The following is a 25,287-nucleotide window of genomic DNA, read 5'->3' on the forward strand; positions in this document are numbered from 1 at the left end:
CGCGGTGTAACGGTTTGTCAGGAGGTTTAAAACCCGCCTCAGCTCCAGCTCTCAGCCTGTCGTTAGGTTGACTGAAAGTTAGACTGAGACAGCATTTCCAGCATGGAGACCGCCATCGATGGGACTCCAGCGCCCCCTGCAGGAACAGACGGGGGACGTCACTCAGGCTTCAAACCTTCATATTTACAGTCTGTGTCCAAAAGTAGTTAAACATAAACAATATGCATTATAAAATCATCTCATTCAATGTCAAGTAAATAAACGCTCTGAAGACATTTCAGGGTCATAAAGTCAGTTTGATCTGAACCTCTTTTCTGTCTCTTGTCATCGTGGTTCACAGATGATTCAGACGTACGTCGAGCACATAGAGCGAACCAAAATGCAGCAGGCGGGGAGCAACAGCCAATCAGACGGCCCCGGCTGTGGACGAACGTGAGTTATTTTACGAGTGTGTGTGCGTGTGTGTGTGAAGGTCTCCCAAATATCTTTCTGTTGTGTATCTTTAATTTGTAACTTTCACCCATCTTTGTGTTGCTGATGTTCAGTGTTTGTGTCCTGGATGTATCAGGCCTTACATTCGTCGACGTGCTTGTTGTGATGAACAGCTGGTTCTTCCCACTCAGAAAAGAAATGTACAAAAACCCTGGCAGCATTATGAGCCTCGAGGGAAATAATTAAAGAAAGAGTTTGTAGTTTATTTGTTCAGCAATCAGCCAAACGTGGATTTAGAAATATAAAACTGTGAAACCAGACGGGGGGGGGCATCTGGTGCAGCTTCTGCAGCTGAATTACAGATTAGTCGCCTCCTGCAGCATGTTCAGTGTCTTAAAAATCTATTCAGATACACTTTGTCTTTAAAGACATCATAATCCTACAAATCTCCTTCGACTGTTTTAAAAATAAAGAAATGGATGCAGCTGGTTTAGCTCCTGATGCTTTCAGTTTTTAAGGATGTTTGCAGTACAAACGGAGATTGGGTTTTCTCTTGTATCGGAGTCTGATTATCTGAAACTGAAACAAACATTATCTAATTATAGTCAGCTTGTCAAGGTGTATGTGTGTGTATGTGTGTGTTTTCATGAGTCATGGCACATTCCTGTCTCCTGTCTCTCTCTAATCGGTGTCTGTCTGTCTGTCTGTCTCGCTGGTTTGCTCTCTGTGCTGCTGTTTTACAGTCGACACCACACATGGAGGAAAAGGTAAATTCAACAAGGTCCCACAGCTGCTCTCTCTCCTCCTCCTCTTCTTCTTCTTCCTCCTTCCTCCTCCTCTTCCTCCGCTCTTCTTCCTCCTCCTCCTCCTCCTCCTCCTCTCTTCTTCTTCCTCCTCCTCCTCCCCCTCCTCTCTCCTCCTCTTCCTCCTCCTCCTCCTCCTCCTCCTCTCTTCTTCCTCCTCCTCCTCCTCCCCCTCCTCTCTCCTCCTCTTCTTCCTCCTCCTCCTCCTCCTTCTCCACTTCCTCTCTTCTTCCTCCTCCTCTTCCTATCCCTTCTCCTCTTCCTCTCTTCTTCCTCCTCCTCTTCCTATCCCTCCTCCTCTTCCTCCTCCTTTACTTCCTCTTCCTCTTCCTCCTCCCCCTCCTCTCTCCTCCTCCTCTTCTTCTTCCTCCTCTTCCTCCCCCCCTCCTCCTCCTTCTTCCTCCTTCTATTCCTCCTCCTCTACTTCCTCCTCCTCCTCTCCTCTCTCCTCCTCCTCTTCCTCCTCCTCCTCTCTCCTCCCCCTCCTCCTCCTCCTCCTCTTCCTCCTCCTCCTCCTCTTCCTTCTTCCTCCTCCTCTTCTTCCTCCTCCTCTCTCCTCCCCCTCCTCCTCCTCTTCCTCCTCCTCTCTCCTCCCCGTCCTCCTCCTCCTCCTCTTCCTTCTTCCTGCTCCTCTTTTTCCTCCTCCTCCTCCTCCTCCTCCTCCCCCTCCTCCTCCTCTTCCTCCTCCTCCTCTTCCTTCTTCCTCCTCCTCTTCTTCCTCCTCTTCCTCCTCCTCCTCTTCCTTCTTCCTCCTCTTCCTCCTCCCCCTCCTCCTCCTCTTCCTCCTCCTCTTCTTCCTCCTCTTCCTCCTCCTCTTCCTTCTTCCTCCTCTTCCTCCTCCCCCTCCTCCTCTCTTCCTCCTCCTCCTCCTCCTCTTCCTCCTCCTCTTCTTCCTCCTCCTCCTCTTCCTCCTCCTCCTCTAAACCAGCCTGCTTAGACCTCAAATGTGATTTAAGAAGTGCTGATGCCCTTCCTGTTATAAACTGTTATTCTCTCAGGTGTTTGCTGTTACTTGCTTGTGAAAAACATTTCTGAATGTATCAGTGGTGCAATAAGGAATGATTAAGAGGTCATGATAAACAATGCATATTATATCATGCATATTTGACCTTTCTCCTTTTCCTCCCTCATGAGTCGCAGTCAGTCCATCTGTCTGTCTGTCTGTCTGCCTGCTCTGCGTGTCTGTCTCTCCCAAAAATCAATATTGTGTTAGGAGGAAGCATTTTGACGACTGTCTGATGTGGAGAAATAATGCATTTATTTAAACATTTAAAAATCACTCTGTGCATGTCTGCTGTCCTGTAGAGAAGCCGAAGTAAGATGATTTGCCTAAACTAATTTGCAGCTTGTAAAAAACATGAAAAATTATAAAAAAGACAGCAGCCGGTCGTTATAAGAGATATGTCTCAATTCTTTGTTACAAAAAAGTAACAGAAATATACAAAAGCAAAAGAAAGAACAGGATAATACATCTTGATAATGTTGCAAAAAAACATTTCCAGGCAGATTTCTGTATTTTTAGAAAGTCTTTTAATCCATTGTTAAAAGACCATCCATTTGGTCACGTCGACAGCAGCAGGAGAACAAACAGCTAGAAACAGGACAATCAATATATTAATTAAGCATAAAAACAAGAAGTTCAAAGTGACTCAGATTTTAAAAGAAGGCAGTTGTTAAACTTTACTTTTTATTTCTTTAAAAACATTAAATGTTGCTCATCTGAGAGTCTCTTCTCAGATTTGTAGCTTCATATTACCTGTGCATAAAAGATCATGGCATCATTCTCCTCTTCTTTGCCTCTCAGCATGAAAGATAAAGCGTGTTTCCTGAAACGTTCTCCTTTGTTTCTACTTTTTGTGAAACCTTGTCGGGGTCGTTTTGCTCCTTGCATCGATGCATGCCAGGAGAGGACCCGACCTCAGAGAAGATGAGCTGATTCAATGTAAGAACCGAGTGATCCACAGGTATTCTCACACAACTCTCTCTGTGTCTTTTCTTCCTGCAGCAAAGCGGAGCGCCCGCCGTCATTGAGCCTGTACCCGAGCGGCGAGGGCATGGTACGTGGGGGTCTCGGGGGGGCTAGGATGATGCCCGGGAAAGACATCTGGCAGGTCAGCGAGCTCGGTCGGTCTTCCTCACGCTCTGCCTATCAGGTGGGACAGACAGCGGCCGTGTCCTCCTCCTCCACAAACACAACCGCTGACCAGGGAGTGGAAAGGGGAGGGGCCAGCCTTACTGCTAGCCACACCCACCCTGACCACCCCCCTCCTTTCACACCTGCTTGTGTCACCTAAGAGGAACTTTAGTACTCACATCACCTGTATTTAACCTTTTGAAAATCAGATATCTTTGAGGTTTAAACGTTGACTCGAGCAAGCAGAGCGGCCATATTGTTCTCATGGAGTTTCTTTATAACTGTGATTATTTTACTGTGTTTACTTCCTTCCATGTGTCCTCATGTTTCACTTTGAGCCTTGGTTTCTTAATGTGCCGTTATGCTACTCGTACAGTTTGATGTCATATTTACAGATAATGTGTTTATGTGTGAGATGAACACACAGGTAAGAAAGTTAGAGGACAGTGTTGCTTTCATGTCATAGCCCCCGTAACATCCTGAGAGCTTTAGCACAGAGAGAAGTGAACTCTTACTTTAGGTTAGAATGAGTTGTATTTAGTATAACTTTGATATCCAACATTATTGAACACTGTTCTTAAAGGCTTTACATGTGATTTTTCACACTTAACTGTAATAGAAATCAAGTATATCCTCTGAAAATAACTCTGTGAGTCATGACTGTCTACAATGGGTGTAACACCTGAGTCCCACTGTCTGTGATGTTTTCCGAGTTTTCCGAGTCCTATCTTCACTTTGTTTACATCGCCCGGACAGCCGGCCGACTCCTCCCCTCGCATATAAAAGTTGTTTAATTGAGGGACTAGAGAAAAGAAGAATAACATACTGTACTCACTGCTTAACTGTGTTTCTAGATCACGCTCATTTCAGGTAGATTTACATGCAGTGTGAAGATACGAGCATAATAAAGATTGCTAGCATTAGCATGCTAACACAACAATGCAGCGCGAGTTGTTTTGGTTTCATGCTGGTGCTCAAGGGCGACATCTGCTGGATCAAAAAATCACATATAAAGCCTTTAACGTCTGTGCAGAGAAAACAAACTATATATGTTGGAAAAAGTTTCTGTAAACGTGAAACGACTCAGGAACTATGTTTGAGCTCGTAGCTTCACATTGCACATAAATTGGCACAGAGTGTGATTTAAAGACACTTTCATATGAACTAAGCAGTGAGTATGTATGCAGATGTTACAGGTAAAATAAAGTAGCGCCCGATCCTCCCTCCTCTACTTGATGCTCATATTATCTTCCCTGTCTCTCGCTCACATGTCATCGACTCACACAAACCGCTCTACACCAAGGAGGATGGATCAGAGTCTGACTCAGTGGCGGCCACACCAAGCAGCACAGGAAGCAAGTCCAACACGCCAACCTCCTCGGTCCCCTCCGCCAGCGTCACCCCCATCAACGAGGGATTCCCCCCGAACTCGGAGTTCGATGCGATGAGGGCCGGAAATCGCAGGAAAAGTGCCAAGAGGCTCAGCCGGAACATGGAGGTACAGGTTTCCCAGGAGACCAGGAACGTCAGCATCGGTAAGAAACATAAAGAAAAACACGACCTTTAGTTTAAAGATCCGGTGACTGGAAGGAGAGATGTTCTTCAGCTGCTTCTCTGTCGTGTCTTTTCAGGTATGGGAAGCAGCGATGAGTGGTCTGAGTTTCAGGAGATCATCGACTCGACCCCTGAGCTGGACATGTGTGTGGACCCCCGAGTGTACGGAGGAGGAAACAGGTACAACAAAGCGAGGCTGCATTATCCGACCTGCACAAACTAACAGAGTACAGAGAGCATATTAGATCTCCCTCTCAGCAGTGACATGACATGAAGTCAGACCACACGAGTGTTCTGAACATTTAATACCTACATGATGAATCAGGTAATCAGGACTCAGGCTGGCAGAAAAAAATTGAAACTAAAAAAACCTGCTTGCAAAGTCTAACTTGCTTGAGTAGTGAACATAGTTTCTTGGATTATTTCTTTGTTGAATTAGGTTAGGTTGCAGTCTTTTGTGCAGATTTGCACAAACATCGAGCTCTTCATCTGAGCAAATATGCTTTTATCTTCACCTCCACAGGACAGCTTTAATCAAGTTTCGTCATACTTTGTCTTTAATGCATTAAAACAAACCTCACTCGTGTTATTTATATGAAATTAAAAGAAGTCTTTGACCTTTAGGTGGTCAAAATTATTTACTGTAGCTCGAAACAGACTCAATTTGTGTTCCATTAGAAGTGGAGATAGAAGGCAGGTAAGATGGTGACATCATGACTTTGGGTCCGTCTGCGTTTAAAACACGTTTTAAATCATAACAATGTTGTCAAACAGTCTTGAAAGCAAGTTGTAACTGTGAGAGAGCTTGATCTGGATCGTGTGCTGAGTACTACCTCACAGTGTCGTCAGCGTAAAAATGAAAATGAACATTGAAAACATTTTGATCCGTATTATTTCTGTATAAAGAATGATTAGGAGAGGCCCCAGGACGGACCCCTGAGGCACACCTTTGGTAACTGTGAGTGAACTAGAAGTGTAGCCCCCGTGCCTGCAAACATTGAGCTCAGTTTGTTTGGTCATTTTAATGATTGATGGTATTCAAAAAGTACCAAAGCTTTTAAATAATACAGATCTTAAGTCTTATTTTTAACTAAAAGCTGCTGCGAGTTAAAAAGTGAGAAAAGTGAGAGTACGGTCTCAATAGAGACTTAACTCGCAGCATATTTTAGTTAAAAATAAGACTTAAGATCTGTATTAAGATCTGTATTATTTAAAAGCCTGAATATATTGGAAATGTTTTGGTACTGAAATTAAGACAGTGTGCAGGAGTTTAAGCGCAAATTTTGGTGATTTCAAATATTAAATTAACCACTATTGGGTGCCTAGGACTCCTATTTTTGTTTTCCTGGTGCCAAAACAGTTATCAGTATTGTATGATTTTGACAAATATCTTATCATTGTTTAAAATTCTGGGTCCTTACCGCTTGATCCTTCTCCTCTTAGTTACATCGGTATGTTTTATCGATTAACTCCAGATCAAGTGGAAACTTAAGGGAGAACATGTAAATGAGTTTTTGGTTCTCACACTGCGAGTGTCTGGTTTAATCCGATGTGTGTTTCAGCCCCTCTCAGGGCATCGTGAACGAGGCCTTCGGCATCAACACCGACTCTCTGTACCACGAGATCAAAGACGCCAAGTCGGACATCATCGGAGACGTGGATGCAGGCGCCGAGCTGTTGGGTATGATCAGAACTTAAGGGCAGCACTTAGGTTACAGTCACAGGTTAAAAAACAGCATCGTGTTGCTCTGAAGCTCGGCTGTAATAATGAAGTTAGTAAATATTTCTCTGTGAAACCGCTCCTCCTTCGACGCCTCCTGAGGGAAAGTGAAGTTGACCTATTTCCTCTCCTGCCACTGTGCGTTATTACTCAGTTATATCTGAATACTTTGAGATCCAAATCAGGGACGACGAAGATGCATGTGCACCTTCCTCGAAGCCAGTGTTTCTTTTGTCTTTGCAGAAGTGTAGAGCAGGAGCTCAGTGTGAGTCTGTGTGATTGTACCGCTGCACCAGCTCTGACTTCTTTCTCTCTTGCATGGCTGAGGCAGTAAACAAAACGCTCCATGCAGCTCACCATCGGCCACATCCTGAAAAAAAATCATGAACTCCCTCATTTGCTGCACAAACAACGCCAGCTGCCCTCTCATGCAGAGTTACTTTGAAAGTTGTTGTTGTTTTTAGTCTGTTTCTTTAAGGCAGATGTTTGTTTGATGCAACATATTTTAAGGGGTTTGAGTTAAGACATATTTGACCTTTTTTAGAAGGTGAAAAAATCCGTTTTTATCGCCCTTTATTTGATCTTATACGCTCATTATTTACACACACTTTAAGGGGTTTTGAAGAGTTTTGTTTTGGTTCATTTCCAGCATTAGAACAGAGTTATTTTGGGTTTTAATTTATTCACACTGAATTCTAAAAAGCAGAAACAGAAAGGGGAAGCTCAAGACTTCTTGTCCACTTGTTAACCTCTCACCCATTTTTCTTTTTTCCCTTTTATGTGCTTCTGCTGGTGACACCCATAGGCGAGTTCTCAGGTGTGTATCTGAGCATGCATTTGTTTTTTCTTTTACTCTCTTAACTCCTCTTTACGCTCCAAACTCCACAATTTAGAGTGAACATTAATGAGTGCATACCATTTATTTAAAGTTACATATATCAGTTTAAAATTGTAGCTCATATAGGAAAGTTTATTACTTTGAAATCAGTTTGTAAAATATGCCACTGAAATTCCCTTTAAAGTCACAGTGAAACTCTTTGAATCTTAAGCGATCACCAAAACACAGAAAGTCTGCAAACCTTAAAGGAGCAATATGTAACTCTGCCCCCTAGTCTTTAAAATGGGGACAAATTCAAAACATTGTAGAGAGCTGTCTCCCCCCGCCCTCCTCTCTAGAGTGGATGCTCATGCAGGTTGCCATGTGGTGGACACTGAAGCTTCAGTGTTTATCCAGCTCTGCATGGGTCTGTAAACCTTTCTGCGTTCTAACCTCTCTCCATTTTTCAAAAGCATCTCCAATATTGATCCTAGTTTGAGCACATTTCTGCTCGTGGAGCTTATTAGAAACATGCAGAGGCTTTTTAGGTCGGGTACAATCACTTCTATCTGAACCACTTTTCTTGCCCGCTTCCATCGCTGCAACACCTGTTGGTTTGACCTGATAACTGCTCTCATATCTGGCAAACCGAGGGGCGTCCAAAACGGCCGTGGGGGTGCCTGAAAACCGCCTACCTTCTCTGGTCCAAACAAATCCAGAGCATTCAGGACCAGAATCTAAAGTTAGAAGGAGGACATACTGGCTGCTGCATTGTTGTCAGAGAAGCCAGCACTTCAACATAGCATGTTTCCTTAATGTCTCATCATATAGTAAGGTACCTTTCACTCACTACACATCTTACTGATTGATCCTTTAAAGTCCAATAGACTTAAAAAAGAGGTTTCAAAATCCCCCAAATTTAATGATATATCATTTCTCTCCCTGCCGTTAATCCCAGATACTCATGGCCTCAAAATCAAATATGCAATACATCAATTCAAAGAATAAGTATGCTCTTAGAATTTCAGTTCACTGAGACTTTAAAATAAACCTGATGATCTGTTTGGTCAGAAAAACATTTTTCTAGCATCCTCTCTATTCTCCCTTTAATATCTCCTGAACATCTTCTCTTCTTACTCTCTGATCCACACCTTTCTTCCTCTTCTCCTTCTTCTTTTGCCTCCAGTCCGTGATGATTTCTTCGGTAAGGCTCCTTGCCTACACTCGTGGTCACATCTGCTTGTCATATCATCCCCCAACCTCCAGCTTTCACATCCTCCTGGTTCCTTCTTTGTGTTTGCTTTCAGCGTGGCTTTATGTTTACTGTTTGTGCCACCTTTGCAAAACGTATATCTCATTTTGTAAACGATTTTAACATGGAAAAACAATGAAATGAGACAGACTACTGGCTTTTGAGATCTCTGAATCAAATGGAAATTTCCTGTACCGAATTGTTAGTTTTATTCCAGTAAAGATATTTGATAACCAGACGAATCAAAGCAAAGAAACAAATTGTATAACCTCCAGTTTTGCACAGAAAAGTGTCCTCTGAGCTGTCTGTAGTGAACCGACTCTGCAGTCAGCTCACATTTCACAACAAACACTTTTCTCTGCACACATCTCAAACCCTCACTGCTGTAATCGACACCTGGTGAATAAGAACCTCTTCCCTTTTTGTATTGTTTGTGTTTGATGTTTGTGCAAAGCACCCTTTGTTCCATATGTTCAAAAAGTTCTGCTTAAAGTTTGTGTCCTTGGCTGATTTTGCACGGTGCTTTCTGCTTGCACGTATGATTTTCTCTGAATTAGCAATCCTTCAGATTTAATAGCAACAATTTTAAAGGTCACATATTATGCAAAATGCATTTCACCGTGTTTTTATACAGTAACATCCGCCCCTAGTCTGTCTACAAACCCCCCAATGATGAGAATAGTCCATCCTCTCCGTCTTCTGCCTGCTCCACTTTTCAGAAAATGTGTGCTCAAACAGGCCGTTTGGAGATTTTCCCTTCATGACATCACAAAGGGCAGTAGCCCCTCCCCCAGGTGGGTGACACTCCCACAGCTAGGTGTTTGTTCTGCCCTGTGAGTCTGCCTTCTCACCGTAAACAGTAGGACATGGAGCGCGAAAGCCCGAGTACACCCAAGCCCTTCCAGAGAGGGGGCGTGGTCAGAGACAGCTCATTTACATATTTAAAGGTACAGACACAGAAACAGCCTGTTCTGAGCAGGGCTGAAATAGAGGGGTTTATAGACATGATCAAATACAGGATCAGAGTGGATTTAGAACAAGAAACTTCACACATGATTTGGGGAGCTCTGAGACTTATTTAAACTTGTTGAAGAGGAGGAGAATATGTGACCTTTAAACTCAACCCTAACCTCAGACTAAATGTTTGAGGAGAAGAATAAATTCTTCTCATACTACTTAACGTCAAACTGTTGCTGCTCGGTGCTGGTTCAGGCAAAGATCCTTGAGGAGACACAAATCCTTTAAGATTAAACTCCTGATTTTACTCCTGAAATCTAACAACCAACCCTCCATGTCAACCTGACCTGTGCTTAATTCTAACATGATTATAAAATCCACCATCTGTGCGTTAATTTTCCTTTTTACATTTTGATTATTAAACCTTTGCCTTTTGTGGAGTTTTTACATATTTGTCTCCACAAAACGCACTTACCTTCCCCTGCGGTGAAACAACTCTTGTGGGTTTGTTGATAATTGCATGCCGTGTGCAGAGTGACAGCTGTGAATGTGACGGTTTCAGGGATGGGAAAGGAGGTGGAGAACCTGCTGACGGAGAACAAACAGCTCCTCGAGACCAAGTAAGAGAAACAGAGGAGTATAAAATGTGTTATTTTCATCCTTTATAATGTGTCTTGTAACAACACAAAGATGTGTTTGTGTCCTAAAGATGTGCTTTAATAAGTGGGACAGTGAAGTTATTCTTGCTTGCACCAGATATTGCACAATGCCTATGTCCCATCTGCAGGAGTCAAACTCTCCTCAAGCTGCTGCTGACGTCTGCTTTCTTTGCTCGACAGAAACGCTCTCAACATCGTGAAAAACGACCTTATAGCCAAAGTGGACGAGCTGTCGGGGGAGCAGGAGGTGCTGCGGGAGGAACTGGAGGCTGTGAGGCAGTCCAAGAACAAAGTGGACGCTCGAGTGAAGGAGCTGGAAGAAGAACTCAAGAGGTGAAACTCACAGCTACTTGTTGTTTGCAGGAATTAATGAGCTTCTTCTTTTTATGGTATTTAAATCAGAAATACATTTTGATGCATTGCAGAAAATAACCAAACAAATACGAGTTACACTCTGCAGCAGTAAGACAACAATAACAACAATAACCACCTTAACATAATGGGTTAAACTGCTGACATGTAATCCAAACCTTAGTGACCCAAAAAAATGAACTCATCCTGGTAAAGGACACAGAACAGAATCAACTTTTGAAAAACAGTCACTCGAGACCTTTCCAAGTTTGACAGCCAGAGGGCAAAATGTCTACAAACAGATCTCAGTTTGTCTGAGTGGTAGACGACATCTTGGCCTCTTCAGACTCCTGTAATATCCTGTATTGATTTTTCTTTTCTGAGTCAGTGTCAGGAGGAGCTGTAGTTTCCTGCTGAGTGTGCTTCTTGAGGAAGATTTTTCCTTTAAAGAAGAATAAAAGAGCACACAGTCATAACACCTTTTTTTCATACCTTCCTCTATTTTCTGTGGATTCAGTAAATCCGCTCACAGTGAATGAGGCTGTAATGTTCCTGCAGTTAGAGCTGATTGAGGATCAACTTCTTCCATAAAGAGTCAAGTTCAAAACAAGCAGCGACCTCTGGTGCTGAAAAATGAAGTGTAAAATCCTGCAGTTCCTCGAGTGTCCACTAGAGGCCGACTGCAGAAGCACAGGAAGTCACATACACACCCATTCAACAGCAGAAATTAACATGTTTACAGCCTGGTTCAACAAACCAAATAGGTCTGATTAGCTCATCGATCGGCCAAGTGCTCTCTCCTCTAAACCGCTGTAATCCGATGTAAATTTACAGACTGGGACACCATTATTACGCTGTCGATAAATCAGTACCCCTTTTCAGACTGCTTTTTTTGCTAAAGTGCCGTAGCTAAGTTCAGCCGCTATCACGTTGTGTTGCGGCGTTGTGTAAGCACAGTGGGAGCTCCACATACACCCTGTCAGACATGCACACACACACGCTGGCTCAGCTGAAACCGTCTCTCCTCTCTCTATGGCTGATATGAATGTACAAAGACGTGATGACAGCTGAGCTTAATACAGTCATTTTGTCTGATAATATCTTGTGTCTTCATGAGGGTGAATTTTAAAGAAATAGATTATATTCTGTCCCAGCAGGAAAAGAAAAAGTTTCAAACTCTTCCCTGACTGTCCAGATTAGTTCAGATGACCACAGGTAGAATAAGGTTGTGTAACGCTGACATTTGGTTTTGTGCCGCAGGTTACGAGCGGAAGCTCTCGGCGCGTCTCGAGACTCAAAGGATGAAGGAGGAGATGATGTGAGTGAAACGACTTCTTTACCTGAAAGTTTTTTCTCACATCATAAGTTTCTTTATCGACAGAATGAAAAGAGTCTCACAAACTTATAACAAACCACATGTGAGCTCAAACAGACTGTCTAGTTCTTACGTTTGTGTCGATCCTTTTCGATTCATTTAAAAAAAAGCTCTTGTGTCTCCAGTTTTCATCACCCATGCAGGACGGCGACATGACGATGACACAGCGGCGGCGGTTCACCCGGGTGGAGATGGCCCGCGTGCTGATGGAGAGGAATCAGTACAAAGAGAGGCTGATGGAGCTGCAGGAGGCCGTGCGGTGGACGGAGATGATCAGGTAGACGAACGATAAGATGTTTTCAGGTCTTTAGTTCTCTCTGCAGCACAAGAATGTTTATTTGTTTGCGATTTTATGGCACAGAAATGTCTCAAAATGAACTGTGTGACTTAAGAAAGGCTTTGATGTTTGGATTAGCTTTTCTTTAACGTCTTGTCAACACCTCTCTTTCCTCTCAGGGCGTCCAGAGAAAGTCCTCAAATCACAGAGAAAAAGAAGTCCACCATCTGGCAGTTGTAAGATTCTGTTTCTTACTTATTTACTGTAAAAAAAACCAATTTAACAAACAGAGTAATTCATTTCTCTTTCTTCCTCCATCCTCCAGCTTTGCACGTCTCTTCAGCACGTCGTCCAGCCCGCCGCCCGTCAAGCGGCCGTACTGCAGCGTCAACATCCACTACAAGTCTCCGTCTCCGGCTGGTTTCTCTCAGCGCCGCAGCCACACCATGTGTCAGATCTCCACCTCTAACCGCACGCTGGAGTTCTTCCCTGAAGAGTGAGCAGCAAACCGGCTCCATAGCTTTACGCTTCCTTTACACCTCACCTGCCTCACACTCTGATCCGAGCGCTTGGTTTGTCTGTTGCTTGCTCGCTCGCTCGCTAGTAGCAGCTTTGGGGAGTCGAACGCTTCCAGCTGGTTCTTCACTGATCAGCATTTTGGATTTTTCTTCACAACAAACTTAAAAATTATATCAAGACAAATCTTTTCATGCCTGATATTTAATATTTTTTCATCTAAATCCGATGAAAACAGATCCTGTTCCTGCTATTGAACATATTCCATTAGAGACCGTTTTCCTCCAAGGTCGCTCTCAGGCTGCAAACATCAACAAACTGGAGAATTTCCAAAAAGCTCAGACAATTACATAAATACAAGAGTGTAGGAAAAAAAACTAAAATATAATTAAATAACTGAACGAGCTCAATGAGTATAATACAAATAAATACAATAAAGTAAACACATTTGGGACGTCGGTGGCCTGGTGGATATGTTATGCGGTTGCTGTGGTCCTCTTCACGGCGACCATGGGTTCGAGTCCGACCTTGACCTTTGCTGCATGTCATTCCCTACTTCTACATCCTCTCTCATCCCAACACTTCCTGACAAAGATGGCCCCAAAAAATAATGTAAAATAGTAACAGATGTTGGGAGGTTAAAAAATCAGGTTTCTAAAATGTCCAAAAGGTCAAAGTTAATTTCCCTGAAGAAGATGTCGTATCTAGTTCTAAGTGCCCGGTGCAGAATAAGAAAAAGCAGATTTTCCTCGTCCTGATCGGGCTTGAGTCAACAGTAACTGGTTTGAGGAGCGTGTCTGGTAAAGCGGAGAGACTAAACTTCTGTTTAGTACAACAATAATTTTCCTGTCAGAGCTTCATAAATATAAAGATGCCAATGCACATGACCAATCAAAGTTCTGTTTAAAAAAGGATTCAGGGATCTTTCAGTCAAGTGTGAAGTGACCCCGTGCTTGGCTTGACCGTAGTTTAACTCTTAGCTGGTTTTCACTGCTGTTGCTTCGTTTTCCTCTCTTCAAAATCTTCCTATTTCTTCTTCTCTCTGTCTCTTGCTGACGGCTGGCTCGGCTGCTAACGCTTCGCTCTTCCTCTCTTCCTCTCTTCTTCTTCTTCCTCTTCCCTTCCTTCTCGTTGCTTCCAGACTGGCGAGTAACGGTGTTGCGTCTCTCCTCAGCGACTCAGCACTGTTGGCTCGCAGAGAGCAGCGGCGTGAGCAGTACCGGCAGGTCCGCGAGCACATGCGCCGCGATGACGGCATCATGCAGGCCTGCGGGTGGAGTGTGCCATCACGCTTTAAACAGGTACACACACACACACACACACACACACACACACACACACACACACACACACATCTTCTCCTACATTTTCTCCAGGCTGAAATGAAAGGTCGATGAGATTTTAGGCTTGAGATGAGCTTCAGTTCCTCGTCTTCTTCAGATAAATGATGCAAAGAGAAATTAATTTTTAGAAAAGAGATGCAGGTGCTGAAAAACTGTAGAATGTCTTAATGAATGTTGGGCTAAAACTTGACCTGTCTCAAGAATGCACGGAAACATTTGACTAAAGTTTAAAGGTCACATATTATCCTCTTCCCCATGTTCCTCTGACACTAACATGTGTCTCTAGTCCGTCTACAAACCCTCCAATGATGATAAAAATCCATCCTCTCCGTGTTTTCCCTGCTCCACTTTTCAGAAAATGTGTGCTCAAACAGGCCGTTTGGAGATTTTCCCTTCATGACATCACAAAGGGCAGTAACCCCTCCCCCAGGTGGGTGACACTCCCACAGCTAGGTGTTTGTTCTGCCTTCTCACCGTAAACAATAGGACATGGAGCGAGAAAGCACTGAGTACACCAAGCCCTTCCAGAGAGGGGGCGTGGTCAGAGACAGCTCATTTACATATTTAAAGGTACAGACACAGAAACAGCCTGTTCTGAGCAGGGCTGAAATAGAGGGGTTTATAGACATGATCAAATACAGGATCAGAGTGGATTTAGAACAAGAAACTTCACACACATGTTTTGAGGAGCTCTGACACTTATTTACACTGAAGAGGAGGAGGAGGAGGATATGTGACCTTTAAATAAACCGACTTCTGTTAAAATAGCATGAAGCTCTCAGTCTTTTCCACTCGACCATGATCGTTATTAGAGAGTATTTAAACTGGCCGGCTGACGCTGTGAAGGTCGGAGGTCAGAGTGTGTTGGTAGGCAGGTGGCTCTAACTCTGGTCTCCCGCAGCCTGGAGGTCAGACAGACAGCGCTCAGGACAGCCCGCTGAAGAGACAACAGGCAAGTGAGACCGACAGAGTGCCCGCATGTGCCTTCACCCCCCCCCCCCCCCCCCATTTAACCTTCCTCATGAAGCCCCCAAACCCAGAAAACAGAAGAATTACAACTTAACAAACACAGAAGACATCCAGATAACAAAGACAGCCTTTAGCTTCTACTCTACATGTGAATGCGCTCATCAAATGAGCATTTTTCAAACATATTAACATTTGGAAAAGAACTTCTGCAACTCTGGAAATGCATGAAATTACATTTTATCTTTATTTTGAGGCATGATAAAGAAACATTAACATCATAACTGCATCCTTTTAACCCCTCTGAACGTTTAACCTCTGTCTGTCTCAACCTGCCCGACTTAACACGTTGATTTTATCAAGATTTTCTCCTTCCTGTTTTGATGTTTTTTCTCTTCTCTGATTTCCTCCTGAAACCATTTAATGTTTGCGTTTTAGACAGCGACCGAGAAAGAGGACAACCGCATGAAGAACGTTCCCGTCCCCGTTTACTGTCGTCCTCTGGTGGAGAAGGACCCCAACAGGAAGGTGAGGCGTTCGGGGGACGAGTGACGGGCATTACTCAAACATATGTTTTTCCGTTCTGTTAGCTGATTTGAATGTTTCATCCTCAGATATTTGTGCAGAGTTTGACGGCTGAAGGCTGTTTTCATCAGCTGAAAGTGAAGTGAGAATGAAGCATCAGTGTGTCCAAATTAAATTAAACACAAGGCGATGACCACAGGGTTAAATGTGATGTTTAGGGTCGTCGTTGAAGGGAACAAAGATGGACGATAAAGACGATGAGTTCATGCGTCATCAAAGCGTTCACATAAACATCTGTCGGGTTCAGAGTGACACGTGGCGGTTTGTTCCCTGACAAAGAAATACAGTAACCTCACTTTGAAAAGGGCGTTGTGTCATGTAAGTCAGACTGAGAGTGTTCAGGTGTATTTTCTGGTTGTTTACATATCTTCTCATCTTGGCTGTGCTTGTAGTTGTGGTGTGCAGCAGGAGTGGACCTCACAGGATGGAGGGCGGCCAATCAGGCGTCTCTGCAGACCAACGCACCTTCAGGCAGCAGCGACCCTCTGCAGGCCGAGGAGAACGGAGACAAGAAGAGCCACAGCTCCCCGGAGAAGAGGAAGGTACAGACATTTAGTTACTTGTGTTACGTTTAGAGGGCGGGTTTTTAAAAAACATGCTTCGACCGTCTCATCTCTCCCTCCTGTGTTCACGCAGTCCAAGGAGCTCCAGGAGACGGACACCATGAGCAGTCGAGTGTGGATCCTCACCAGCACACACTCTGCCAGCAAGGTGGTCATCATCGACGCAAACCAGCCGGGCTCGCTGGTCGACCAGTTCAACGTCTGCAACGCCCACGTGCTCTGCATCTCCAGCGTGCCAGGTGAGGCAGAGTTCTCTTCAAACCCCCCGGAGACTTTATACATCCGGGGTGTTTAGCTGACTTTAACTTGTGTTGTTGCTCAAATTGAGTCACAGTTTTATATCTGAGTAAAATACATTCAAGTAAAGGAGTGACTGACAGGTGGATTGGTGCAGCGTCCGCAGTATTGGAAGCGTTGTGCCAGACCATCATGGTGAAGAGTGAGCTGAGCCGAAAGACAAAGATATACCATTCAATCCAGTTCAGACCCTCACCCAGAGTCATGAGCTTTTTGTAGTGACCAAAAGAATTAGCTACAAGTGGCCGAAATTAGTTCTTCTGTGCTCGGCCTTGGAGATAGGGGGAGGAGTTTGGACTTGTCTAGTGGGTGCCCCTCTCCATTGAAAGGAGCCAGTTGAGGTGGTTCAGGCATCTGATTAGGATGCATCCTGGTCGCCTCCCTCTGGAGGTCTTCAAGCCACGTCCAACTGTGGAGGAGACCCAGAGTTCACTGGAGGGATTATATATTTATCCTGGCCTGGGAACGCCTTGGGACCCCCCAGGAGGAAAACGTTGCTGGGGAGAGGGACGTCTGGGGCGACATGCTGAGCCTGCTGCCAGTCCTCTCTTATTTGTCAGTATTAAATCAACATCAGACTGTTAATGAACACTCATGTCTGATGAAATCTTTGTCAGTTTTTCTTTGTTACATTTTACTGATTTAGTTCAGAATTGTTTCAACAATGCAAACACGTGCTCCAACAAAACCTGCCCGTAGAAAGGATGCTGTGCAACAATTGCTGTTTGAGAAAATTAATTCTTAATGTCGGGTTTATTTTTTCCTGCAAAATTGCAAAACTGTGTTTTTTTTTAAATCCAGCTGCCAGTGAGAGCGACTATCCAGCAGGTGAGATCGTGTTGGATTCCGGTGACGGAGGAGCAGGTGGAGGTGACGACAGCGGCAGCGTGGAGGGCATGTTGGCTGGTATCACTCTGGTCGGCTGTGCAACAAACTGCAGCGTCGCACGAAGCAACTGCTCGTCACGCACCGACACGCCCATCATGGACAAAGGACAAGGTGAGTTCATCCTTTAACGCTCCTTCTTCTCTTTTTTTTATTCAACTCTAACATGTGTCTCTAGTCTGTCTACAAACCCCCCAATGATGAGAAAAGTCCATCCTCTCTGTCTTTTCCCTGCTCCACTTTTCAGAAAATGTGTGCTCAAACAGGCTGTTTGTAGATTTTCCCTTCATGACATCACAAAGGGCAGTAACTCCTCCCCCAGGTGGGTGACACTCCCACAGCTAGGTGTTTGTTCTGCCCTCTGAGTCTGCCTTCTCACCGTAAACAATAGGACATGGAGCGAGAAAGCTCGAGACCACCCAAGCCCTTCCAGAGAGGGGGCGTGGTCAAACACAGCTCATTTACATATTTAAAGGTACAGACACAGAAACAGTCTGTTCTGAGCAGGGCTGAAATAGAGGGGTTTATAGACATGATCAAATACAGGATCAGAGTGGATTTAGAACAAGAAACTTCACACACATGTTTTGAGGAGCTCTGAGACTTATTTAAACTGAAGAAGAGGAGGAGGATATGTCACCTTTAAGGGGTCATCACTTGATGGAAATGGCTTTAAACCCCTAATATTTATTTTGATATTATTGTTCTTCAGCCCCCACTGCTCCACCCATGAATGGGAAGATTCATCCGGCGCAGTCGGCCGAGGAGGCCACAGAGGCCACCGAGGTTCCCGAGTCGACGGCGGGCCACGCGGAGCACGGACCTCCGGGACCGTTTACTGAGCACGTCTTCACAGATCCCCCGCCTCGTTCAGCAGACGCCTCCGACAGGTAGGAGGACAAAGTGGTCAACGCGAAGACAACCATCAGGAGTATCAGGACTTTTTGAAAAGCGTACCATTGACTGTGCAGAGTATAAAAGTAGCCGTTGTGTGAGTCTATAGTACTGCTGGTTTTGAAGTATTTCAGAATTTCAGCCCAATCGTGCACAGACGATCACGGCCGGTCGGACGATTTTCCGGCATATGTCATACGACTGCACACACTCTTACAGTGTCTGAAATCACCATGGCAACAGCAGGCATGCCTGTATGATGTGTTTTCCTCCTCAGCAAGAAATATCAGTGGACTGACAGAGAAGATTTGTTTGTTTTGATTTACTGTAGCTGCTGATAGACTTCACCACAGGTGTACAAATTGTGTTTAAACAGGAGCACTGGTCAGTCCAAAGAGGAAAGCTGTCAGCCTCCAGAGTCCGAGGACGGAGGGGACGAGACCAAGAACTTCACCAGCGTGGCGCCCACCATGTGGCTCGGGGCCCAGAACGGATGGTAAGTTGTTTGAAAACAACATCTCACAACTTCTACCAAAGATCAACTATATATCTAAAGTAAACCCAATCTTTTTTTTTACCTTCTTAAGTTTAAGTCACAGACGAAGAAAAGATGAAACTTGCAGACAACAAGGCAAAACATGATAACAGAACAATGGCTTCTGAAAAACATCCTCCATGTTTCTCCTTTTCTTTGTAATAAAAAACTTGTTTAGATTCAAGAAGAAAAGTGAGGAAAAGGATGATTCAAATGTTTATCCAGCCAGTTTCTTTTGTTTCATGTCCCTGATTTTTAAATGTGCTTTTTCTCAGCGTCTTTAAGATAAAGAAAATCAAACAGAAAAAGAACCTCTGTGATTCTCTGTTCCCTCTGAAGGCTCTACGTCCACTCCGCCGTTGGAAACTGGAAGAAGTGCCTCCACTCCATCAAGCTCAAAGACTCTGTGCTCAGCCTGGTGTAAGTTTGTCTCACACTCTGATGTAAACTTTAAGAACCCCGAGGTTTTCCTTTTCATGTCTCTCTGCCGCTCCAACAGTCTCTTGTCTGTTCCTTGATTTCAGGCATGTGAAAGGTCGAGTGCTGGTCGCCCTCGCTGACGGGACCCTCGCCATCTTCCACAGATCAGAGGGTAAATATTAGTTCAGCCCCGATAATTGTACACCGCAAAAAAATGTTATATGTACGTTCAGATTTGTGGTTTAGGACAACAACAAAAAAAAAGAAAATCTAGATATTCTGTTGAACGTCCTCTGGTGCTCCCCTCGGGCTTCTGTAGTTCACATCCTCCCGCCTCCTTTACTTCTTACAAAGACACAACAACAACAACATGGCTGCCAGCATTAATGAAGAGTTTGATCCCTGTAACTGGTTTGGTTCTGCAGCATCAGATCTCAAACAAACCATGGTCGGCTGCAGAGATTGTTCAAAGGCTTCTGACATTAAAGTCAGCACGATCGATTTATTTTAACATCTCAAACAGGCGTGCAGCCGAGTGGGAGAAATGTGTCTCACTACGAGATGCAGCAGACCGCTACAGCCCACTAACAGCTGCTAAAAAAGTCCCCAACAGTTTTCACATTTCATCACATATGACAGGAAAGCTGCAAGATCTCGGCGAGCCCCAGATGGTTATAAGTTTTCGTTTCTGTGTTTTTTTGCCAACAGACGGTCAGTGGGATTTATCAAACTATCACCTCATGGACCTCGGTCGGCCTCATCACTCCATCCGCTGCATGGCTGTGGTCCACGATAAGGTGTGGTGCGGCTACAAGAACAAAATCCACGTCATCCAGCCGAAGAGCATGCAGATCGAGGTGACCTTTGACTCCCGCCGTCACGTCATCTAAACTGAACAAATACCTTGTTCATTAATCAGCGTCTTTTCAGTGTGATGAAGTCTGAATCTCCGACATCATCGTTATTTTTCTGCTCTGTAGAAGTCCTTCGACGCCCACCCTCGCAGGGAGAGTCAGGTGCGGCAGCTGGCGTGGATCGGCGACGGTGTGTGGGTGTCGATCCGGTTAGACTCCACGCTGCGTCTGTACCACGCACACACGCACCAGCACCTGCAGGACGTGGACATCGAGCCCTACGTCAGCAAGATGTTAGGTGAGAGAACGTCGGCTTGTTTTTAAATAATCCGCTGCAGACTCTCGTCGTTAGGTTGTATTGTCATCGATTTCCAGCCCGTCCAGTCCGACGTCATTTTAACTCTTCTTCTTATTCTTCTTCTTCTTCTTCACAGGAACCGGCAAGCTGGGCTTCTCCTTTGTGAGAATCACAGCTCTCCTCATTGGTGGAAATCGTCTCTGGGTAGGAACTGGAAACGGTGTGATCATCTCCATCCCGCTGACAGAGAGTGAGTCTCACTTTTATTTTTCTTTCTCACACTAACTCACACGTCGTCAAAGTGTCTCTGTGTCCTAAATAATAATCCACACAGTGCCTGCCTGATGTTAGAAAAAGAGGGGCCGATTTCACCTTCTGTTGTCATGACGATTTCATCCATCTGTTAGAAAGTCGTGCAGAAATCAGCCGTCTGATGTTTAATGTTTAATAAGATCCCCTGAACACACGGTTAGGACCCTGCAGAGTTTCTCTGTCTGAAGGTCATCGAGCAGAATATCTTCAAAACATCAACAGAGGAAGTTAACATTTGTTAAAACATCGGACCACTGAAGTAGTTTTAATCCATCAGAAACACAGAAAAAACTCCACACGTAAGACTGACTTAGCCCAGTTTAAAATCTCTAAATATTCAGAGGCCTCGCCAACACTTGAAGATTGCAACTTTTTTTATACTTGATTTTTTTCTATTTAAACAAATAAGAAAAATCAGTGATGAATAGATAAATCAATAAGACAGGCTGAATGCACACAGGGACATTCAGATGTACACAAACAGATATTGAAGTCTTTGTTGTTGTCCCTTTGTACCCCTATATTTTGTATTTATCTAAACAGGAAGATTTTTTATGAAACCAGGCCGGCTGCGATGCACTTCAGTACACTTAATTTGTCAGGAAACACAACACATGCCAAAGTGAAATGTTGTAAATGCCCTCTTACTGACCACCTGCAGTACCCTGCAAGGCCCACTAGAGGGCTGCAACTCAGATAAATGTTAAAACAATCCTACATACTACAGCGCTCCCCATCTTTCTCTCCACCTGTCTGTTTTTCTGTCTCCTCTCAGCAGTTTCACCTCTTTAACAAACAGTCCTGGTCTTAACCTTTACTGTTACTGTCCTCTTTCTTCCTCCTCCTCCTCCTCCTCCTGCTCCTCTCTCTCCTCCTCTCTCTCCTCCTCCTCCTCTCTCCTCCCTCTCCTCCTCCTCCTCCTCCCTCTCCTCCTCTCTCTCCTCCCTCTCCTCCTCTCTCCTCCCTCTCCTCCTCTTGCTCCTCTCTCTCCTCCTCCTCCTCTCTCCTCCCTCTCCTCCTCCTCCTCCTCCCTCTCCTCCTCTTTCTCCTCCTCTTTCTCCTCCTCCTCCTCTCTCTCCTCCTCCTCCCTCTCCTCCTCTCTCTCCTCCTCCTCTCTCTCCTCCTCTTCCTCCTCCTCCACTTCCTCCTCCTCTTCCTCCTCCCTCTCCTCCTCCTCCCTCTCCTCCTCCTCTCTCCTCCTCCTCTCTCTCCTCCTCCCGCTCCTCCTCCTCCTCTTCCTCCTCCTCTCTCTCCTCCTCTCTCCTCCCTCTCCTCCTCCTCTCTCTCCTCCTCTCTCTCCTCCTCTCTCTCCTCCTCCTCCCTCTCCTCCTGTAGCGGTGGTCCTTCACCGGGGACAGCTCCTTGGTGTGAGGGGTAAGTGGTAGCACTCCCTCCCTCCTGCTGTTGTGATCTTCCTTTTATTTTGCCCGCTCTCAAACCTTCAAATCCCCTGAAGCGGCGTCTTCATGCTCTGAAGAGTTCAGACGTGAAAAACACAGAATGAAGCCGCGTCAGGCTCTGAACTAGTCTCTTTATCTGTGAACAGTTGGAGCACACAGGAGCGTTGTTTTTATCTTTTGTTTGCATGCTGTTGAATATTCTGCTTTCACTCCTCAGTGTCTAAAAGTTGTGATGCAGATTCATTTGCATGCAAGACGTGTTAAACTTTTATTTTGGATATTCTAAAAAACTCCTCTCATTTTTCATGTGGATTCTAAGAACGTTTCTGTTTCTTGTGATTTTCTTGCAAACTTTGCCGATTGGTTGGATTTCTCACTCCTGCTCTTTTGTCTCTCAGCCAATAAGGTGTCTCCCACGTCGTCGGGCGGAGTGATCCACGTGTACGGAGACGACGGCTCCGAGAAGAGCAGCGGCAGCTTCATCCCGTACTGCTCCATGGCGCAGGCCCAGCTCTGTTTCCATGGACACCGTGATGCCGTCAAGTTCTTCGTCTCCGTGCCCGGTACGCACAGAGCCGCTTCTACTGTCACAACACAACGCTTAAAAACACGATCATCACAAACGTCTTCACATCTTTTATTTAAGTCTCCTAAATACTCCTGATGATAAGACAAATATAACTTTCATACATTTCAACTGAGGGAACTTGTGTCTGGTCAGGGTCCTTCTTCTTATTATTCCTGGAACGAGGGGCGGTGTATTTTAAAGCGTTCTCGTCCTAGTTCTGTTCTTACTGTTTCGTCTGTGACAGGAAATGTTCTGGCCACGCTGAACGGCAGCGTGCTGGACAGTCCATCAGAGGGTCAGGGCTCAACAGCGCCCTCCCAAGAGACGGAGGCCCAGAGTGTCCATAACGTGCTGGTGCTGAGTGGAGGAGAGGGCTACATCGACTTCCGTATAGGTGAGAAAAGACTCACTTCTTCGAGAGAGATGATTCTGCATGTTGATATCGTTCTTTTATATTTTAAATGCCACAAAATAAAAGACACAAGAGAGATATGTATGAAGTCAAATAAAAAAAAAACATCATTAAAAGATTAATCTAATATCATTAATCATGGTTAAATAATAAGTTTTTCCGTTTTTCTTTGTATGTGTTCTTAATTCGCTCTTATAATGGGAGTGACTGTTTTGGCTCTTTACTGCCCTCCAGTGGTCGTAGCGTGGAACTGCAGCGTCGCATCATTTGCAGTTTTCTCTCATGGCCGCTAGAGGGCAGTGAACACTCATATCAAACAACAAACTTGTGATTTTCTCTTGAATTTCTGAATAAATATTTGATCTTTTTCATTATCAAAACATTTTTTTTTAAATTCCACTTCTTTTAGGCTTAGGAAATTATTCAATAGGGGCGCCAGTAGCCGAGTGGTTAGTTTGTGCTCCCCATGTACGGAGGCTGCAGTGGGTTTGGATCCGACCTTTCCCACGTCATTCCCTACTCTCTCTCTCTCTCGCCACTATTTCTAACTCTATCCACTGTCCTGTCTCTCTTATAAAGGCACAAAAAAAAAATAGATTAATTAATTTCTAAATAACTGAACCTTTACATCAAAGTATTGGCTTAGAGATCACTAAATTAAACAGACTAATGTCGAGTTCCCAGCACTGAATCTCTCCGTTTACCTTCTTCATCCTCAGGAGACGGCGAGGACGATGAGACAGAGGACGCAGAGAGCGCTGCTGCTGCTGCTGCCGCCGCCGCAGCTGCTGCCGCCGTCGCCGCCGCTGCTGGAGCTTCGCAGATGAAACCGGCACTGTGCAAAGCTGAGCGGAGCCACATCATCGTCTGGCAGGTGTCCTACATACCTGAGTGACACCTGGGTCTGCTTTAACGACCCCTCACCCTTAATTTAAAAAAACCTCCTCCTCCTCTTGAAAGCTTCCAGCAGCTCAAACCTTGTAATTATCCCCCCGGTCATGTAAAAGTTCCCCCTTGGCGACCCTCCCAGCCGTGTGTAACGATTCTACCCCCTCCTGTCCCGTCACCTTGTAACTTTAACGCCTTGTAAGTACCTCCTCTGATCTATAATCTGCCTGCCATGATGTTTGTCCCTCACAGGGCATTGTAACTATCTCCATGAGCCTTGTAACCCGGCCTCATAACTACCTCCCTTCTCTGTATCGATCTTATATTCACCCTGTAAGCACACCCTATCTCCTCCTATATTTACCTCGATTGTCCTGCATCCGCCCCAGAGTTCCTCCTCCTCCTCCTCCTCCTCCTCCTCCTCCACTTAGTTTGTCATCTGTGAAACCTCATCTTAAAGCAAAGGCCCGACATGCAACCATTTTACCAAAAAAACAGAAGCAGCTACAGGAAGGTGAACGACGGCACCGACTCACTTTCTCCACCAGATGTGTCTGATTTCTCTGACGGCAGCCAATCAGGAATCCAGAAACATTCACACCCAAAATATGGACCCCGTTTTGAATCGCGCTCATGGCTGCAGACGTGTCCAAAGTGAAGTCATCTTGTAGTGGATGGTGACGAGGCTAAATGAATGTTTATGGGACAGAAAGAAAGTCCGATTTATGATATTTTGCAGCCAGTCCTGCTTAAAGTTTGCTAATTTTCTAAAGTGATTAAAATAATAACTTAAGGGGCATTAACAAGACCCTACATGTACGTGGAGCAGCTGTTCGATATAAACAGGGTCGTTGTTTAAATCAGTCTCAGGAGTCGAGCGTGTTGTGTTCAGGGTCTCTTATCTCTCCTGTGATTGGCTGTGGATCAGACGGTGCGGTGTGAAGCAGGTGATCAGTGAACACGTCGTCTCTATGTGTACAGGGACTCTCAGCCCATCCTCTCTGTTCAGTACGGATTCATGCATCGACCTCTTCTCTGTGTGGATTAAATATTAAACATATTTGTGTGCTGAAAACACTCGTCGTCTACGCCTGGATCTTTTTTTATCTACAAACACAGACATCTGACCCAACGGGTTTCCTGAAAAGATTTATTGTTTTTGACCATTTGAACATCATTTCATTCAGCATGACGAGAGTTTAAGAGTCTGAATGTGACAG

At 44.8% G+C, this 25,287-nt stretch overlaps 1 protein-coding gene across 18 annotated transcripts in view; it reads left to right on the forward strand.

The window, feature by feature from the left end:
* Window positions 1-25,144, forward strand: part of mapk8ip3 (mitogen-activated protein kinase 8 interacting protein 3) — a 32,287-nt gene extending 7,143 nt beyond the window's left edge. The window contains exons 4-34 of one of the 18 annotated variants that reach the window (XM_061065918.1): window positions 341-432; window positions 1,176-1,199; window positions 3,241-3,388; window positions 4,673-4,904; window positions 5,001-5,103; window positions 6,486-6,604; window positions 7,449-7,460; window positions 8,647-8,664; window positions 10,232-10,289; window positions 10,509-10,661; window positions 11,940-11,997; window positions 12,180-12,331; window positions 12,511-12,567; window positions 12,657-12,827; window positions 14,022-14,148; window positions 15,092-15,146; window positions 15,599-15,684; window positions 16,134-16,283; window positions 16,378-16,543; window positions 17,403-17,600; window positions 18,199-18,376; window positions 18,757-18,876; window positions 19,255-19,335; window positions 19,440-19,507; window positions 20,044-20,192; window positions 20,316-20,487; window positions 20,624-20,737; window positions 22,135-22,173; window positions 22,598-22,762; window positions 23,012-23,161; window positions 23,899-25,144. In XM_061065918.1, coding sequence (XP_060921901.1) covers window positions 341-432; window positions 1,176-1,199; window positions 3,241-3,388; window positions 4,673-4,904; window positions 5,001-5,103; window positions 6,486-6,604; window positions 7,449-7,460; window positions 8,647-8,664; window positions 10,232-10,289; window positions 10,509-10,661; window positions 11,940-11,997; window positions 12,180-12,331; window positions 12,511-12,567; window positions 12,657-12,827; window positions 14,022-14,148; window positions 15,092-15,146; window positions 15,599-15,684; window positions 16,134-16,283; window positions 16,378-16,543; window positions 17,403-17,600; window positions 18,199-18,376; window positions 18,757-18,876; window positions 19,255-19,335; window positions 19,440-19,507; window positions 20,044-20,192; window positions 20,316-20,487; window positions 20,624-20,737; window positions 22,135-22,173; window positions 22,598-22,762; window positions 23,012-23,161; window positions 23,899-24,074 — 3,591 coding nt within the window. In that variant the 3' untranslated portion in view covers window positions 24,075-25,144. Of the gene's footprint in view, window positions 1-340; window positions 433-1,175; window positions 1,200-3,240; window positions 3,389-4,672; window positions 4,905-5,000; window positions 5,104-6,485; window positions 6,605-7,448; window positions 7,461-8,646; window positions 8,665-10,231; window positions 10,290-10,508; window positions 10,662-11,939; window positions 11,998-12,179; window positions 12,332-12,510; window positions 12,568-12,656; window positions 12,828-13,988; window positions 14,149-15,091; window positions 15,147-15,598; window positions 15,685-16,133; window positions 16,284-16,377; window positions 16,544-17,402; window positions 17,601-18,198; window positions 18,377-18,756; window positions 18,877-19,254; window positions 19,336-19,439; window positions 19,508-20,043; window positions 20,193-20,315; window positions 20,488-20,623; window positions 20,738-22,134; window positions 22,174-22,597; window positions 22,763-23,011; window positions 23,162-23,898 lie in introns of all 18 variants that reach the window. The other 17 variants (XM_061065914.1, XM_061065920.1, XM_061065927.1 and 14 more) reach the window with 17 other exon arrangements.
* The last annotated feature ends 143 nt before the right edge of the window (window positions 25,145-25,287 follow it).

This window comes from Labrus mixtus, chromosome 20 (assembly GCF_963584025.1).
Source record: "Labrus mixtus chromosome 20, fLabMix1.1, whole genome shotgun sequence".
Taxonomy (NCBI): domain Eukaryota; kingdom Metazoa; phylum Chordata; class Actinopteri; order Labriformes; family Labridae; genus Labrus; species Labrus mixtus.